Source organism: Lissotriton vulgaris, chromosome 6 (assembly GCF_964263255.1).
Source record: "Lissotriton vulgaris chromosome 6, aLisVul1.2, whole genome shotgun sequence".
Lineage (NCBI taxonomy): Eukaryota > Metazoa > Chordata > Amphibia > Caudata > Salamandridae > Lissotriton > Lissotriton vulgaris.
The window spans coordinates 1631402102-1631420083 of NC_141694.1; the positions used below are offsets into that span (position 1 = coordinate 1631402102).

The 17982-nt window shown below is 47.1% G+C and overlaps 1 protein-coding gene across 1 annotated transcript in view; it reads left to right on the forward strand.

Annotated features, from left to right (window-relative positions):
- The window catches only part of THADA (THADA armadillo repeat containing), a 1588234-nt gene that overhangs the window by 306634 nt on the left and 1263618 nt on the right, over positions 1–17982 (forward strand). Inside the window, exon 21 of the mRNA XM_086927803.1 lies at positions 12311–12472. Within this exon, the coding sequence (XP_086783929.1) occupies positions 12311–12472 (162 nt within the window). The remainder of the gene's footprint in view (positions 1–12310; positions 12473–17982) is intronic.

Consider the following 17982-nt stretch of genomic DNA (forward strand, 5'->3'; position numbering starts at 1 on the left):
GCTGCTTCGATATTACCATAATAGCATATACACTTTGTTCTGCTAGGTATCGAACTGTGCAGAGGATCTATTAAGTTCAAGTGGTATAAATCATGCAAAAAGTAATAATCCATACCGGAATCGGACGTATTTTTATAAAAACGACAATAATTACTACAGCAAAATATTGCACATATTGCATGTTAAAGTGCCAACATGCCATAATTAGTAGCTCCATAGTTCAGGGACAATAATAAAATACATCAATTGTATCTGACCCAGGGTAGTATCAGTCAGTACTTTGCTTAATAATTATTTCCCTAATAGCATATACACTTTATTCCACTGGGCTCTGTACAAACGATCTCTTAAGTTCAAGTGATTCATATTTAATACAATCAACCTGGCGATACCAAACATATTTCAGCTGCGTGTAAACATTTTATCAGCCGGCATAACAGCAGAATCGACTCACCCGATAGGGACCTAATAAGTGCCTGACTGGCTGATCTAACCCCAACCCTCAAAAATTGGGGTTTTAAAAAAATACGCTGAAGAGTAATCAATTTAGGACACACATATACCATATGAGCTAATGATTCTGGTGGAAATCCAAATAATCTGCAGTTAGTATCCGCCCACTGCTCAATCCAAAGCCAAATACACTCTTTTGTCGAATGCATTCTCAAACGTAGGTTTAAAACGCTATTTTTTATTTTACCAGAGAAATATGACGTCAGATAGGGCTGAATACCTAACGACTGGTATGAGTTAATCACATACCATGCATGATTTTTCCCTGCTAATACGATTTTATCAAACTTACCGGATTCAATTTTCATTTGTTTTTTTACGATCAACTTATAATTGGGCTTTATGAAATCCTGAAGTGCTATTTGCAGACCAATAATGTCCCTTAGCATGTTGTAATATGAGATCTCCATTTAACAGTGTAAGCGGATTTATTTATTTCAATCCAACAGTAGTTCCCTAGTGAGGCAGGCGCTGAAGAAAACAGAGAGAACATACATTTCACAAAGGCTCCTGCTGACACCAAGCTCTGTCTCTGGAGACCAAACTCTAGTCTTATTCCTGCTTTCCCTACTGATCTTGGGATCCCAAAAGTTGATTTAAAAGCCTTGTCCACCAGTAAATCCAGGAGCCTTGCATCTTTCCCCCTGGTAATCGGTGAGCCGTATAAAAGAGCAGACATGCCAACCCTCCCGATTCAGGAGTGAGACTACCGATTTCAGGGCTAGTCTCCCGCCTCCCGATTCCTGCAAGCAAAAACACGATTCCTCAGGGGTTTCAGCTGACAGGGCTTGGTATTGTGTAACGTGCTAATTCTTCCAGAAAACGTCAGAGGGAAGATACAGGGGCTCTCAGAGGTGTGAAAAATCAATTAAGCTTCATTAACTAGCGCATGGTCTTTTAAAGACCTGTGAAGTACTCGGGCGGCTGTGTGTGTGCCCTGTTTCAGGGGCGGGCGGGGGGGGTAATTTGCACTTTTCCCAACCTTGGCACGTCAACACTTATAGAGTCTAAATACTGACCTTATATGATAAGAATAGGTTATAAAGGCAGGAGGCAAGAACACATCCTTGCTTTAGGCCGTTATATGCACTAATTTTCCTTGATAGGGATCTAATAATTCTTGTCTGTTTTATTAATTTTATATCTGTGCCAATTCAAGCAGTCACTGTAAGGCACTCCTTTGCAAGCCACACATATGTTTTACTCTATTTTTTGCAAAAAAAACGGGGCTTTCTTTTCCACTGCGCCACCGTTCATTCGATTAGAGGGTATTACCTCTACGTCCCTCGTCCTCGACCCAGTCATCACTCATGAGGTATTCCACAGACAGGAAACAAAACAGGAAACGCTTTTAGGCTCCATCCCCCCTCCTGCCAGGTGCTATATTACACACAACTACTAGAAGCACATCCTGTTTTGTTTCCTGTCGGTGGATTACTTGATGGGAGACGCTGGGGTGAGTGCTGGGCGCTTACCTGCTTCGCTGCGTCCTGTGGATCCTCCTCTGCTGGGCTTTGGGGGCTCCCATGGACCGTCGTGGGATTCTTGAAGCGGGGTCTGCTGGGCTTTCCTGTCTTCTCCTGGATTCCGGGTACCTATGCTGCTTGGCTCCGTGGGTTTCCTGGTGCTTCACTGGATTCGAGGTGAGTGCGGGGCTGTTTGCGCTTGGCCGGTTTTGGGCGCGCTTCTCCCCATGGCTCTTGATTCCTCTGCTTGGCTCTCGCGCCCTCCCTTTGGGTGCGGTGGGGGCGCGGGTATCGGCCTCGGTACACGCTTCCGTGCTGGCTCATGTTGCGTGCACTTCCTGGCTGGTGGACACTTCTCGTGCTGCTGCCGCTTTGATCGGGCGCCTGGGTGGGCTCCGGGCGCTCCGTTTTTTCTTCGCTCCCGCCGGTCAGGTGGGGTCAGGGTTCCTGGCATCCCCTCTGTCCCCGCCTGGCTATTTGTTGGCCTGGACGCCTGGGTGGGCTCCGGGCGCTCCGGATTTTGGCATCGTCTGTGTCCTGGGCCTGCGCTGCTCTTACGCCGAGGATCTCGGCTTAGCCCCGCCCCTTCTGGGTGTTCCCGGTTCGTCCTGTCTTTGGATTGGTCGCTGGTGGGGCTTGGCTTTTGGGGTTTTTCTTATTGGGTACTTCGATCCCTGCTGCCTCTTGTGCCTTTTTGGAGCTGATTGGTCTGGCTGGATTGCACTATTTTATGTGCCCACTGGGGGATGTTTTCTTCCTGTGGTTACCTGCTTCTTTGCCTTGTGCTTTGTTTCAGTGTATGTGGAATTGCGATGGGGAAGCATCATCATAAGAGGAGGCATTCTTCTCCTGTGAACCCTTCTCCTGTTTCCAGTGGAGACTCCTCTCCTCCTCCTGTGAAGCGTGCCAGGCGGGATGATGATGATCGTATTAAGCGCCTCATTCTGGAGACTCTTTCTGACATTAATGCGTCCAAGAAGGCTACTGCTGGTTCTACTGCACTTTATTCGGATATTTCATCCTCGGCTGAGTCTGATGATTCTTCTCTGTCCGCTGTTGACCTTCAGGGGAAGTACATTTCAAGGGACCTCTTGCCTGACATCCTTTCTCATGTGAGCGTTAACATGGGGTTCCCGGATGATTCTACGCCCAGTACTTCTCATGATTCGCTCCTGCCGCAGTTTAGGAAGCCTGTTGCCTCATCCTTGCCGGTGCATCCCTTTGTCTCTGATGTCCTGTTGAAGGAGTGGAAGGACCCTGATCATATTGCCATGCCGAGGTTTATGGCTAAGCTTTATCCTTTACAGGATATGGCAGACTTTTTGCCTGACTCCATTCCTGTGGACTCTGTTGTGTCCAGTCTGGTGTGTCGTCCTTCTATGGCGGATGATAACATTCTGAAGGACGGCGTGGACAAGAAGGTGGATTCTGCCCTGAAGAAATCTTATGCCGCCTCACACCTGGCTATTCGTTCTGGCGTTTATGGGGCGTATGTTGCCCAGTCTCTGCTGACCGATTTCAAATCCCTTTTTTCGTCAATGCAGGAGGGGGCCAGTTGTCCGGAGTCTATGGAGCGCCAGGCGGAATTCCTGTCGGACATCGCCTTTGACTCTGTGAGGGCTTCTGCTATGTCCTGTGGTTCCTCTGTGGCTGCCCGTCATAACCTGTTGCTGAGAGATTGGAAGACGGACGCGGCCCAACGTTCCATGGCTTTGAGGCTGCCTTTCACTGGTGCCCGTCTGTTTGGTGACTCGCTGGAGGAGAAGCTGCACAAAGTCTTCAAGGAGCGCAAGCATTCTTTGTCCTTTCGTGATCTCCCGCCCCGTAGGGGTTCCTCCTTCTCTGGTGCCAGGTCTTTCCGCCAGCCTTCCAGATTTCAGCAGTCCTCGTTTCGGAGTCAGCATGGTGCTGGCCGGTCTTTTCCCCGGAAATTTCAGAAGAAGTCCCAGAGGGGTGCCGGGTCTAGTCCGCTGCGTTCCTGACTTTGCCAGCCTGGGGGACGTTCTCGCTGGTGGTCCGCCTCTGGTTGGTGGGAGGCTTCGCCAGTTCCTTCCTGCTTGGCGCCTGACGACCTCTGACAGATGGGTGCTGGATGTCTTGTCGAGGGGCTACCGGATCGAGTTCCTGTCCCCCCCTCCCCCCTCCGGGGTGGTGGTGACCCCTTCTCCTCGGGATGCCTCCCGCCGCCTGGCCTTGTCGGACGGGGTTCGTTCTTTGGTCAGCAAGCTTGCGGTTGTCCCTGTTCCGATGGCGGAGAGGGGGTTGGGGGTCTACTCCATCATCTTTGTGATACCGAAGATCACGGGGGGCTTCCGGGTGGTCATCAACCTTCGGGGTCTGAACTTGTTCGTGAGGAAGATCCCGTTCAAAATGGAGACTCTCCAGAGGATTATTCCGCTGATTCAGTCCGGTTGGGTGTTCTCCACTCTGGACCTCCAGGATGCTTACCTTCACGTCCCGGTGGCTGTGGGGGATCAGCGTTTCCTGCGCTTCTGCCTGGAGGGCCAGCACTGGCAGTTCTGCGTCCTTCCCTTTGGTCTTCGATCCACCCCCAGGGTGTTCACTAAGGTGGTGGCTCCCTTGGTAGCCCATCTCCATCTCCTGAGGGTGTCGGTGTTCCCGTATCTAGACGACTGGATGGTTCAGGCTCCGTCCCTGGAGGTCATGTCTCGCCACCTTCTCTTGACCATGACTACGCTCAGGGAACACGGGTTCTTGATAAACTTGCTGAAGTGCCACCTGGAGCCTGCCACTCGGAGGACCTTCATCGGTGCTGTGTTTGATTCCGTGTTGGGCAAAGTGTTCCTGCCGGAGGCCCGGATTCGCCGCCTCCAGTCTTTGCTTAGGAAGTTGTTGTCGCTGCCCTCTGCTCCCCTCCTTCAGTGGCTGGAGGTTCAGGGCCACATGGCTGCTTCGGTCTTCACCGTGCCCTGGGCCAGGGTTCATCTGCGCCCTCTGCTGTGGCATGTGCAGCGGTGGGTCCCCTTTCCTGTCCTGGATTATGCAATCCCTGTGCCTGTGTCTCTGGATATTGTGTCTGCTCTTCAGTGGTGGCTGGATCCTCTCCACCTTTCCGTGGGGATGTTGTTCCGTCTGCCTCCTCCTCTAGTTGTGACCACGGATGCCAGCGCTTCAGGATGGGGGGCGACTCTAGACCATTGGGCTGTGCAGGCTCGTTGGCTCCCGGTGGAGTCTCACAGGTCGTCCAACTGGAGGGAATTGTCTGCAGTGGAGAGGGCGCTCCGTTTTTTCCATCTTCATCTGAGGGGTTGCCATGTCCTGGTGAGGTCGGCAATACCGTGTCTGTGGCCTATCTCAATCATCAGGGGGGGACCCGCAGTTCTTCCCTGAATCTGGTGGCCTGCTCCATTTCGGTCTGGGCGGAGAAGAATCTTCTGGCCTTGTCTGCTCGGCACATTTGGGGTGTGGACAACGTGGTGGCGGATTCATTCCTTCGTCTCTGTCCCTGTGCCTGGATCCCTGTACTTTTCGCTTGCTTTGCCTGAGGTTCGGGACTCCGGATCTGGATTTGTTTGCCTCCTGGTCCGATGCCCTGGTTCCCCTGTTCTGCTCCGGGTCTCCGGAGGTGGGCGCCTGGGGAGTGGATGCCTTGTCTCTCCGGTGGCCTCCTTGGCTTCTTTATGCCTTTCCTCCCTTTCCTCTGATTCCTGCTTTCTTGTTGAAGGTTCAGCGGGAGGGGGCTCAGGTGGTAGCTGTTCTTCCGCACTGGCCGAGGAGGTCCTGGTTTCCTCTGCTACTGGGCCTCGCGGTGGGCCCTCCTTGGCTTCTGCCCCGCTTCCCGTCTCCTCTGAGGTCCCCGTCTCCTCTTCTGGTTCCCCTCTCCTTGGCGGTCTGGAGGTTGAACGGTTGTCTCTTGGGGTCCGTGGTCTGCCCAACCACATCATCTCTGTGATGCAGGCCTCTCGTAGGCCGTCTACTTTGTCTTCCTACTCGAAGCACTGGGCTTCCTTCTCGGGGTGGTGTTCCTCTTCTGGTTTGTCTCCTACCTCTTGCCCTGTGTCTTCTATCCTTCAGTTTTTTCTGGATGGCTTTCAGAAGCGCTTTGCTGTTTCTACCTTGAGGGGCCAGTGGACTGCTATCCGGGCCTTCCGGGACCTGGATTCTTTTCTTTCTTCAGATGGCCTTTTGGTTTCTCGTCTGTTTCGTAGTTTTTCTCTTTCCTCCCCTTCTGTTCGTTCTCTGGTGCCCCCTTGGGATCTCTCCTTGGTGTTGGGTGTTTTACAATCTTCCCCCTTTGAACCTTTGGAGTCTGTGGACCTTAAGTTTCTGTCCTACAAGGTGGTTTTTCTGGTGGCCATTACTTCTGCAAGGCGGTTGGGGGAGCTTACGGCCTTGCGTTGTTCCCCCCGTTTTTACGTTTTCTGGATGACGCTGTTGTGCTCTCTTTGGATCCTGGTTTTGTCCCCAAGGTCCGCTCCCGTTTCCATTCCTCTCAGGAGCTGGTTCTTCCTTCTTTGTGTCCTTCTCCTTCTTCTCCTTCTGAGCTGTTGCTTCATTCTTTGGACCTGAGGCGTGCCTTGTCCATTTATGTGGCTCGTTCTGGGGTGTTTCGCTCTTCAGACTCTCTCTTTGTCACCTTTGGTTTGGCTGGTAAGGGTAAGGCTGCTTCCAAGCTCACCTTGGGTCGCTGGATTAAGGCTGTCATCACTCTTGCCTATAGTGGTGCTGGTTTGCCTTGTCCGGCGGGTGTTCAGGCGCGTTCCACTAGGGGCGTGTCTGCCTCCTGGGCTGCTTACCATGGTGTGTCTCTTGATGAGATTTGTCGTGCTGGGACCTGGGCCTCCGAGTCCACGTTTGTGAGGCACTACAGGTTGAATTGTGCCCTGTCTGACCGGACCAATTTTGGTCGTGGGGTGTTGCAAGCTGTGGGGGTTCCCCCTCCACTCTGAGTTCTGTTTGTGTATTAAACTTTTTCACTTGCTGCACCCCTTTTGTGTCTGGTCTATGTTTTGCTGTGTTTGGGTTGCCAAAGGCCTGTTTGGGCGTTGCTTTGGTATGCCTCATGAGTGATGACTGGGTTGAGGACGAGGGACGTAGAGGTAATGCTATGATTACGTACGGTAATCCCCATTACTCTTAGTCCTACTCGTCCTCGACCCAGTCATACTTCCCGCCCTCCCTCCCTGTCCAGGCCTTTGTTGCTTGGTATGTCAGGATGTGCTTCTAGTGGTTGTGTGTAATATAGCACCTGGCAGGAGGGGGGGTGGAGCCTAAAAGCGTTTCCTGTTTTGTTTCCTGTCTGTGGAATACCTCATGAGTGATGACTGGGTCGAGGACGAGTAGGACTAAGAGTAATGGGGATTACCGTACGTAATCATAGCATCCCCTTAACTTGTGTTCACTGAACCCCCCCCGCTGTCCACCATTGTTTCATGACCGCCACACTCCTCCCTCACCTTGCTTCCCAGCTTCTAAATTACCATATTTACAGGAAAGGCAATGTGCAGGTGTCAGAAGCATATTTGCGCAGACAAAGTCGTTTACTTATTTTCACACTTGATGCGTGAAACAAACAGCACAATATAAATGGAAAACGTCAGATGTGACTTCGCTTTATACTCCGCGCTCGTCTGCTTCACAAACAATGCACCAGAGAGGCACAGCAGTGTTCATTGAGAGGAGTCTCTGCGGTGCAATGGGCAGTGCTGCTGACTTTAGAACTGTGGGACCCGGTTCGGGTCTCGGCGTCATCTCAACATCCTGTGATTCTAGGCACATCACTTAAGTTTCCCATGCCTATAAGTAAATAATTAATGTGTCCTTGTGTGATTTGAAGTATGCTCATATAAAGCGTTCCAATGCTTTCGCTTAGAGTTCAAAAAAGAAAATGGTAATCCTTGTCTGTTTTATAAATTCCTTTTTTATTTCCACTATTCTTGTCTTTTTTGTTGTATTTCTATCAATGTTTTTTTAGACTTGTTGCACAGCAGTTCAGGCTGCAGTGCAACATGTCTTTAAGTAAACAGACAAGCACAATGACGCAGCCAACGGCTTTGTTTTTATGCACTTTAAGCCATGATGCAGAGCAGTCCACGCTGCGCTGCAACATCTCAAAAAACATTGACAGCGCCAACAGGTCTCGCAGAGGCGAAACCTATTGGCTTTGCCAGTCCTTGTTAGGAGCAGATTCCGATGGATCTAGTTTGAATAACAATAGCTCTCGGGTGCCTCTCATTGAACTGGAAAGCGAAAGAGAGACAGTTGAGCTGTAGGCACAGTTTCCACAACCGTAACATCGGGGTAATAGTCGGATGTTTTTCAAAATTATGTTTGGTTCTTCTGTGCAGCCATTTATTTTTCTTATTACTTTTTAAACTTACCATATCTTAAAAATGGAGGGAGTTGGGTTGGAGTACAGATCCTTACTTAATCAATCAATCAATTGATCAGTCAATCAGGAGTTTGTATAGTGCAGCTACTCACCTGTGAGTGTCCCAAGGCGCTCTGTAATACTGTCTTAGATGTACCCCGAAACAACAATAGGTGGTTGCGTGATTTAAATACATTTTTACTTTCTTGTAAAGACCTTTTTACTCAATAAACATGACCTCTGATTCTTGTTTACACAAGCTTACATCACTTTTCACGCTTCAATATCATTTCAAAGAAGGGAGTGATACCAGCTATCGATTTTGAGATATGCAAATTCTTAAAACCATTGTGCTCAATCAAGAGATAACAAACAAATATGAAAGCATAAACAACAAAGCAAGGGAAAGCATGTGCCATTCAGTGTTCAACCAGTCCTACAATTGGAGAGCGAGAGTGTTACATTTAACAACATACGCTCTTGGTGCACAGTAGGGGGGGTCCAGGCTTATCTAATATGGACTTGAAGAAGTTCTTTTTCGCTGAAACTTAATTCTAGTCCTCCATATTGATGTGCGTTGTGCAAGGATACCCCATTGCTCATGGTCAACACGTTTCAAACCCCAGGTCCTTTATGGCTTCTCCTCAGAACAAGGGCTGGGTGGTTTCTTAAACAAACAAAAAGGGAATTATTTTTGGTGATGTCTCAATTCAAAGTTTATGAGCAGCAAGGGGTCCGTTTTCATCGAAGTGAGAACCAGATGTTCTGTAAGCAAGGCTTTAGTCAATGGAGGTTTATATGCGGCGGCAGCGGCGGAACAATACAATCCTCTTTTGTGGCTTTTTTTTAGTTTTTCAGGTACTTACAGACTTTGTGTCTCTCTGACAAGACTCCTTCAGGCTTTAGCAACAAAAAACAATGGTCCAAGGTGGTTGTTGGTAAGGGCCCAACCCCCCTATGTTGACTTAAATGTACCCCAAGGCACCATTCATCTCCCCCTCTTTTAACTTTCTAGAAATATTGCAACATGTGAATGGTTAAAAATCCTAGGTGTGGGCCATGGAGTTTTACTTGAGTGGGGCGAGGACACAGGAGAGAGAGAGAGAGATGCGCATCCAAGCTGGGCCCTTATGAGGCTGCAGCAGATTGGTTATTTTACTTTGCATAGTGAATCCAGGGAATACGTTACATTGTCTGTGATACCGTCTAAATGTACTGACCAAACACACAACATTCATATCTGAGAGGACGAGAAAGGACACGCTTATATATGGTTTATGACAAGAATTCCGGTCTTGTTAGTGCTGTGATTACATATGCTCTCTACAAGTCACTTAGTACTTGGAGAATAATAAGTCAGGAAAACCAACTTTCTGAAAGGGTAGCGTAAACTTGGTGTTTTGTATTCAAGTGTGCAGTTGAGTCCCTTCGAGACACCTCCAGTGCCTAGTCCCACGCAGTGCTTCTCCTTCTGCGTGTATGACCGTTGTATACATTGGACCTCTGCTGATGTTCATCCAGAGGTGGTGTCCTTTCGTTCAGTCTTAGGCCAACGACATCCAGATTATGTTAAAGTTTGATGGCTCTCATGAGTTCTGAACTATTCTGGTGAATCTCCAGCGGTCCTTGAGTCCGAGATACATCATAGCTTGTTGCAAACTAACAGTTGCCAGACTGAGGTCCTGCTGCTGTTTGACAATGAGACCTGTGTGAACAGTAAGCACAACCCAAGTCTTTCTTTGGACGAAAGGTTGTGTTGGCCAAAATAAGGCGTACGCCGCCGAGCATATATCCATGAAGACAGAGGTAGCCGGGGACATACAGCTACATACTTCCTTTTTGTTGATCCCCATCCACCTAACCAAAACAACTCTTAGGTGACCAGTTGTTGAATAGGTTAGAACAAATCAAACGCCTCTCCCCTGGAGCCACTTGAAAACAAAAGCCTTATGTCCCCCTCGCCGTTGATGTGATTGCTTTTCCAGTACAAAACATCATTTATACAAGTTAAAAATAGAGGACAGAGTCAGGCTTGAATGCCTCTGTCTAATCCATAAGTCACCAACGCCAACATTATCGAGCCAAGTTGCTCCTTTCACAGAGGAACAGACTTGGACTCGCCATGTATAGATCCTCGTTCCGCAGCAACTTCGAGTTGATGGAGTTTCACAGCTCAGATCTACGGTATGGAAGCAGCAGCGGCCCGCTGCTTTATGGAGGTGGGACACCTCACCGGAAGGCCTGAATGTTCCATAAACTTGTCTATTGCTGTACAGATAGAACTGCCTCAATAGAAATTCTGATTGTATTATCAACCCCAGGGTCCACCTTCCAAAGGCACGTGTAAGATGACCTCTCATCAGTTCAAGCGGACATTGAATCACAACCTTTCTTCAGAGCGCAGGCTCTGAAGTCTGGAACCATCAGCATGAGCCCTGGAGTGTGCAGTCCAAGCACTGAATGAAACTGATCATGGGGAGGCCAGTCCAGCCTAGGATGAAATCACCCAACCCCCACCTCATCCCCATTGGAGCTCCAGGAGCTCCATGCCAAGCGCTTGGGGTCTGCAGCTTGTGTTAAGGGAAGGGCGAGAAGCACTAGTGCAGCCGTCTACATAGATGCAGCACTATCTACCAAGCTTAGTCTGTGCTAAGCTCCTGGTCTTTTGCCAACCACCCAAACAAAGGATTCTTCTTCGTCAATGATCAGAAACCGTATGATAAAATATTTAGGATATCATTTTCCCATATAACCTTAAAATTGTGTGTGACAGAGGGAGACCTTGATTGGCCTCCATTTAAAGGCTGTTCCGCCAGGTGATGGTGGAGGCCACAGAATGATGAGGCTCCTCTCTTCTTGGAGATCTTGTGGGGTTAGAGGCTGGGAAAGGGAGTCTTGTGCTTCTGAGCAGATGTGGACTACATTACTCCATTATTAAATGTCAATCCAAGATGGATTGTCCTTGCTTCGTTGTGACCCTCAAAGCTTTGCCAGCCAGCGTCTCTTCTAGACAAGCAAGAGTCTCTTCCAGAGCGACACCTTGCATTGCCCTTGTCTGAAGGGAAGATCCAGCTGGGGTTTTCAATCGACCCCCAAGATTGCATCCCATCTCCAATGCAATTCATTAAAGACAAATGTTTCTCATGCATAATCATTGAGGATGTCCTGAGTAGGGTTTGACTTTTCCTTGTGCCTGGAGTCCCGCACAGCCTTGTAGGAACTATTGCGCATGAAATGTCAGGAACATGTGGCATTGAAGGATGAATAGGTTGCGAAGTGATGGGTGCGTTGGATGGATGGATGGATTGATGGTGGCTGGAAATGTTTGGATTAGGGTGTGTGGGTTGGAATGTGTGTATTCGATGGATGGATTGTTGGATTCGATTGAATAGAGTGATGCTTGGATTACTTGGAGGGAGGCTTCAAATGGATGCAGAGATGATTTGGAGGGAAAGATGAGCTGGATGGGTGGTTTGAGGTGAATTGGGATGGATATGTTGGTATGGAGGATTGGGAGGGATGATTGGAAGTATTATGGGATAGACGGGCAAATTTCGAAAGATAGATGGATGAATGGAAGGATGAGTGGATATTTATTAGTTGATGCAGGAATTCAGATGGGTGGATGAAGAAGTGTATTGCGGTGGATTGGGTTGGATCAGTTCACGTTCTTGGGTGGAATGGAGCAGATGGATTTACTGGACTGCATGGGTATTGAATCCGTGGTTGGATGGATGGAAACGGGGAATGGATGTTGGTAGAATGTGTTGGTGGATTTGGATTTGAATAGTGGATAGGTAAGATGGAATTAAATTGATCGAACGAAAAAATTAATGGAATGGACTGTGATCGGGGATGGGGTTCCCAAAGAAGTGATCACGAATCCAAACTTTAAAATGATGCTGAGTAGGTATTTGCTTTTCGAATTTTTTAGACGTGTGACTGGCTTTGTGCTGTAACTTCAAGGTTGTAAGGAAGTACAACTTTATTTTTCTTCAAGAAAGCGCAGCCCAGTTGCAGATGATCTTGAATGAGATACAGCCACGAGACACAAATGATTACTTCACCCAAGCCAGGATTCTGCAGGAACACCGTGGACCGAGCTCTGATAACCCGGAAGAAGACCCTGAGCAGCGCGAGGATCCGTGCACAGACATGGCAGGTAATTTGAACCGACTGGTTTTACTCACTGCGACCTAATTGGCTGCAGAATTATTTAACAAAGGTTACTCGACATTACAAAGGATGATAATAATCAGGTTCCACAGTGTCGGTTAAAATGTGTGTTCCCATCCCTCTGAGATTCTATTTCCAGGCACTTGAGGTTCATCTCTGTACCCACGCGGCGGCGCTGTTTCACTACTATACTAACATTAAAGTCTGATTTCAACTAACAAGTTTGGAACCTATCGCGCGTTAAGTATTAAGCTTCTGCTAACCTAACATTATCTTTCCCATGTCCAGTGGCGTAACAAATTTCAAGGGCCCCCTCCATGATACCCTGGAACCCCCCCCCCCCGCCCTCAGTCAGCTCCCTTGCTTCCTGGGCCTCAGTGGTGTTCAGGTACCGAACCGCTGCTCCCGAACCCAATGACACCAACAGTAATTTCAGTTGAATTGGCTTCAAAAAAGATCGAGCAAGTTTTCAGTAACACCGAGGGCAGGGCTTACCAAAAACTATTTTGTTTGTTGTTGATCTATACAACGAAAGTTGAGGTGTCACCGTGCTTGCTATGGAATGATAAATAAGTGCAGCCCTTAAGAAACGGAGCCTTAAGCGACGACAGCATCCTGAGGGTATTGCAGATGGAATCCGTTTCACAGGAAGTGAGGGTGAATCTGTCATCCTCTCTAGCCTGACACCCTGTCACTATCTTGACCCTTCTCTCCAGTTCTGGCAAGGCAGCTGAGCTCCACAACAGGCAATCACGAATCAAGAGTAAGTAATACTGCGCATTACTCCAATGGTGTTCACCAGACACAACTACTGGCACCATCAAGGAGACATCAACGGCCACAGTCAGATAGGTGAACATTTGCCACCTCATTGGCACATCCATAACAGGTTGTACTCATACTTCAAAGTAAACCTGCTTTTACATTAGATTTTAACCTAAAACTTACTACACCCACATACACATAGAATGACATCAGAGCCAGTTACTTGGCAAAGATGGCTCAACATATAACAGCTATCTAAAGCCAAGAACCCACCAAAGCAAGCGAGACAAAACAAAAAACAAACAGCAATGTCCTCTGTCACACACGTCCATGCCTTAGACCCCCTTGCCTTGTAAATTCATACAGCGACCTAGTTGGCCCCCATCCAACATCATTTAGACTGGCCTGTTCTGGACACTAGCAAGTATGACTCACTTCGAAACATTTCAAACACAAACAAATACAGTTTCATCAAAGCACATTGGATTTAGTGAACTAAGGCACAGAACCCGGATGCATTGCAAGACCGTACAAATCTTAGTAAGCATTGGCAGAGCAAGGATGCTAGAGGCAACAATGCAGGCATGTGAAATGAGATCAGTAGCTCCCTTGTTCGATAGTTAAAACAACCATAATTGGAGTGCAAATGGCCTCAAAGCCCTAGACCCAAGAGCCACTGCACCTGCTGCACAATCTGTTAGTAGGTACAATTTCCCATCTCCTTACACCTTCAAGACTCTCATTCACTGAGCAACATCACTTGGGTTTCCATCGCATCCATCTCTCATTCTCTGACTTCTATCACTAAAATACACTTTACCTCTCCTCTACCATTCTCTTACATTCATCTTTTAGCTACTTCAGTCAAGCTGCCACTTTAATGTATTTTCATTTCCTCTTACCTATATCTATACACCTTTCTCTTTCAGCTCACTCAAGTGTGTTTCTTCCCCCACTCCTCTCCCTTTTAAGGTCTCGCTAGAGCCAGCGCATACACTGCTCTGCAAGACATTTAGTAGGGGTTTTAAAAAGTGCTACCACCAGCTGCTTTGGCTGGTTTAGCACTTGCGTTCACGCGCACGCACGTGCGCAACCGCCAGCTTTCAGCACCTGATCAGGTGCCATTTGTCTTTCCTCTCACTTCATTGCTCCTCCGCCACTCCCCTGCCACGTCGCGCTACTTTCACGTTCGAGTCCTCGTCAATGCATTGGTTCTTTCAGTCACAATACCTACAGGGGTGGGTTGCATTTTGAACCCCGATTAAATGCTAAAACGGCATTCTGCAGTGCAAAAAACAATTGTTTTCTGTATACATTGCATGTACGAGATTACGCATTGAATGTGTGACGATCCAGAGTACATTTGAGATGTAAAAAGTCTCAAGCTTTGCTGCGCAACCACTCAATTGGAGAAACAAATAACCAAAAAGAACATCACTATTCCTCTGGGTGCAGCCAAAGCTCACGTTAGGTCCTGCTGACAACTCTTTAAAGCACTCACTTGTTTCTAATTTGCTGCAAATTGGTGTCGAGTGAGAAGGCATATCCCAAGAACGGCAACGCCAGCGTGTGAGGGTAAGGTCACTTTAATGAAGCAATAGCTCCTCACAATTTTTTCATAATATCCTGGCCATTGCCTTACAGACTAACATTGTACCGCAATAAAATGTTTATATCATCACTAGATTTTTTTTATATCATGAATAATACAGCCCTCCTCCCCACAAGGGCCACCCTGAACATTTCACATCCCCAACAGTTCTCAGATTTTCTTCAAAACTCCAGCTGATCACTGCAAAACTCAATCTGTTGCATACCTGAACTCCTAACAACTGTAACACCTCGCCCCTTCCTCCTACCGTGGTGACCGCTGTGTTGCATTAGCCAAAATGGTGGACAACCCCTTTCTCCCCAGTGACAGTTAACCCCTACCCCCGCCCGCCCCTGACCATTCAGCCAATAAGGTTCGTGGACGGCACCATCATGCCCGAAATGGCAGGAGGGCGAGGCTCTTGTCACCTGCCCTCAAACTCCCATTGTCGGCTTAAGCGCACATGCAAACATCAGTTTAGATAAAGCAAGCAACATAAAACCAACTACAGCTCACTTTTTCTTCTGAAACCTTGGAGGAAAAGAAATATTTTCGACTTACTCACCCACTGTTGATTATTCCACAACCTTTGAAGCTCGTGCAGTCTAGGATTCCACGCAATGCACTGCCACACCTGCTGCTGCAGAAGGCTACCTCTTACAGAGGAGTTGTCAGTGTGCAACTCTACCTCCCTTAAGCCAGTGGACTGCCAGCACGATTTCTTGCTCGAATTCCGCCCGTAATGTTTTTTTGAGTTCATCTTCGTAAAATTCAGTACTATTGCTCAATGTTAGTCTTCTGTGATGATGTACCTCTGCTTTGCTGAGGCACTACGTCTAAAGAAGTAGCAATTTTGTCACTGTCCAGTGCCACCTCGTGAAATAACCAGCAGTATGTATGCCAAATACAATTTCACAGTCAGGTCCACCGGAATTATGCAGATTTTTGGCTGCCATGTATTTTGCATAATTATGGATTTGTGGGAATTTTTCAACATAATTCGGCATCTGCTATACAATCTACAGATTTTAACAGAAATGTTTCCAACTCAAACGGAACAAACGTTAATAAAATCACGGTGATCTCTTTGCCCTGCAGTGGAAGGCCCTATGTTACGGTTGACTGGTCATCTTTCAGATGCTTATGACTGCATTTGGATGTTAAACTGGTAATGAGATGAGACCTTTGCCCAGACAGTGATAACATGTAAACAACAAGCATTGGCATAGCCAATAGGTCTTGCCTTTGCGACCTTATAAGTGCTTAGCCATGCAACAGTTGATGTGGTTGCACAAAGGATATTGTGCTGCATAACTAAATACTTATAAGGTCCCAAAAGCGAGACCTATTGGCTATGCCAATGCTTGTTATTTCAATGATTTAGCCTTTTCCCCACCACTCTGGTATTACTCTTTCTCATTGCATCTTTTCACTCTTCCTGTGAAATCCTTACCAACCCTCTCTTACCTTTGTTCCCTGCTTTTACTGTGTAGCTTCATTCCTCTCCATCTTTTTTCTTTGTCTCCTGCTCTCACTTTGCCACTCTCTTGTGTTTCCAATCACATACTCTTTTTCAGATTATTTGACTGTTCCCTTACTCACTCTTTGTATCAATTTAGTCCTCACTTCCTTTCTCTTTCCATTTCCTTTCTTCTGTCCGGCTGTAACTTTTTTTCTATTGGTGTATTTCCCTAGTTGGTCCATTCTTTCTGTTAATTACACATCTTGCATTCTTTGTCCCTCGCTTTCACCCTTGCTGTTAAATAGTTTTCAGTTTAGGTACCACTTTCCTTCTGTTATTTTTTCCACTAGTTCTTCCAATCCCTGTCACCCTCCATCCCATAGTTTTCTAACATTATTTGTCTTTCCCTCGCTGTTTCAACTTTATCTCTTACACATTCAGTCTCCACTTTCTTTTTCACACCCTTTAATCATTTCTCAACCCTCATGCACGCATGCATGTCATTTCTTTCTTTGCATCTACATTCCTTTTTTTTCCTTCCTTGTCACCACGCTGTGTTATTTGTTTCTCCTCATCCCATCAGGTCAAGTCACGTTAAAGGAGGCCACAGATGTAACTTTGACATTTGCAACAGGTTGTAACCGCCGAGAGAGAGAAATGGTAAAGATTTCTCGGGAAACACATACAGCAAAGTCCTAACTCCGAGCAGGTGTAGCATAGTTAACTGAACCTTGAGTTTCATACACACAAGAAACCGGTACTGTGGAAGAAGGGCTACAGGTTTACTTGAAGTATAAAACATGTGTAATATACAAATGTCTTATCAAAAATCCTGAAACAGCTTTATACCAGCAAAGAAACACAGAGCTTCACCTCCCCAAGCGGTTGAACGTCAAATGTTGCTTCATCTCCACATTTCCCCGAACAGATATATGTTTTTTATTTAGATAAACAGTCGAAGGAAGATACACGTGACAGAAACCAGAACTTAAGATAGTGTTACTAGCAGGTGCATGGCTTTCTCCCAAGAATAGACCTTGAAAAAGATACAATAAAGCAACTCCCACATGTTGAGGTAGCTCAGTGAACAATCCTCGCTTTGCTGTGCAAGGTATGAGTGTGTCGGATGCCAGAAGGGCCAAGAGGCTTACTTTCACACAGGCATACTACACGGTTGCAAGTTACGCAACATGACATTGAGTAAATACGCTTGTTGTCTATATATGTCCTACATTTCCTAACTTGTGTTTTAAGTACATACAACCGTTATTTGTAGCACAGAATTTTAGGCAAGACCGACTAGCCTTACTGTGCCTTCAATTCTTAAGGGTACCTACTGCCTGTTTTTATGTTTCAGGGTTTTTATCGGGGGTTTTCATTCTTGTGTATGAGATGCTGTATGGGTTTCTCTTATCGAGGGTGAATGTTGCTCAGATATTATTGTATTTGTGTTTTGATGAACTTTCATTATTTGTTTCATTCAAATCAAATAAAGATTAATGAATGAAAGTACGCAATATCGCAACAAAATCTGCATGAATCCACAACCTAGTGCAGACGGCAGCGATGAGAGCTCCCTTCTCCTCAACATGCGCAGTAGCAGGGGTGTAGCGATGTTAGACTAGTGTGCAGTGGCATCAGGCCCAGAAATCTAAGGGGTCCACTGGACCCCGATTAT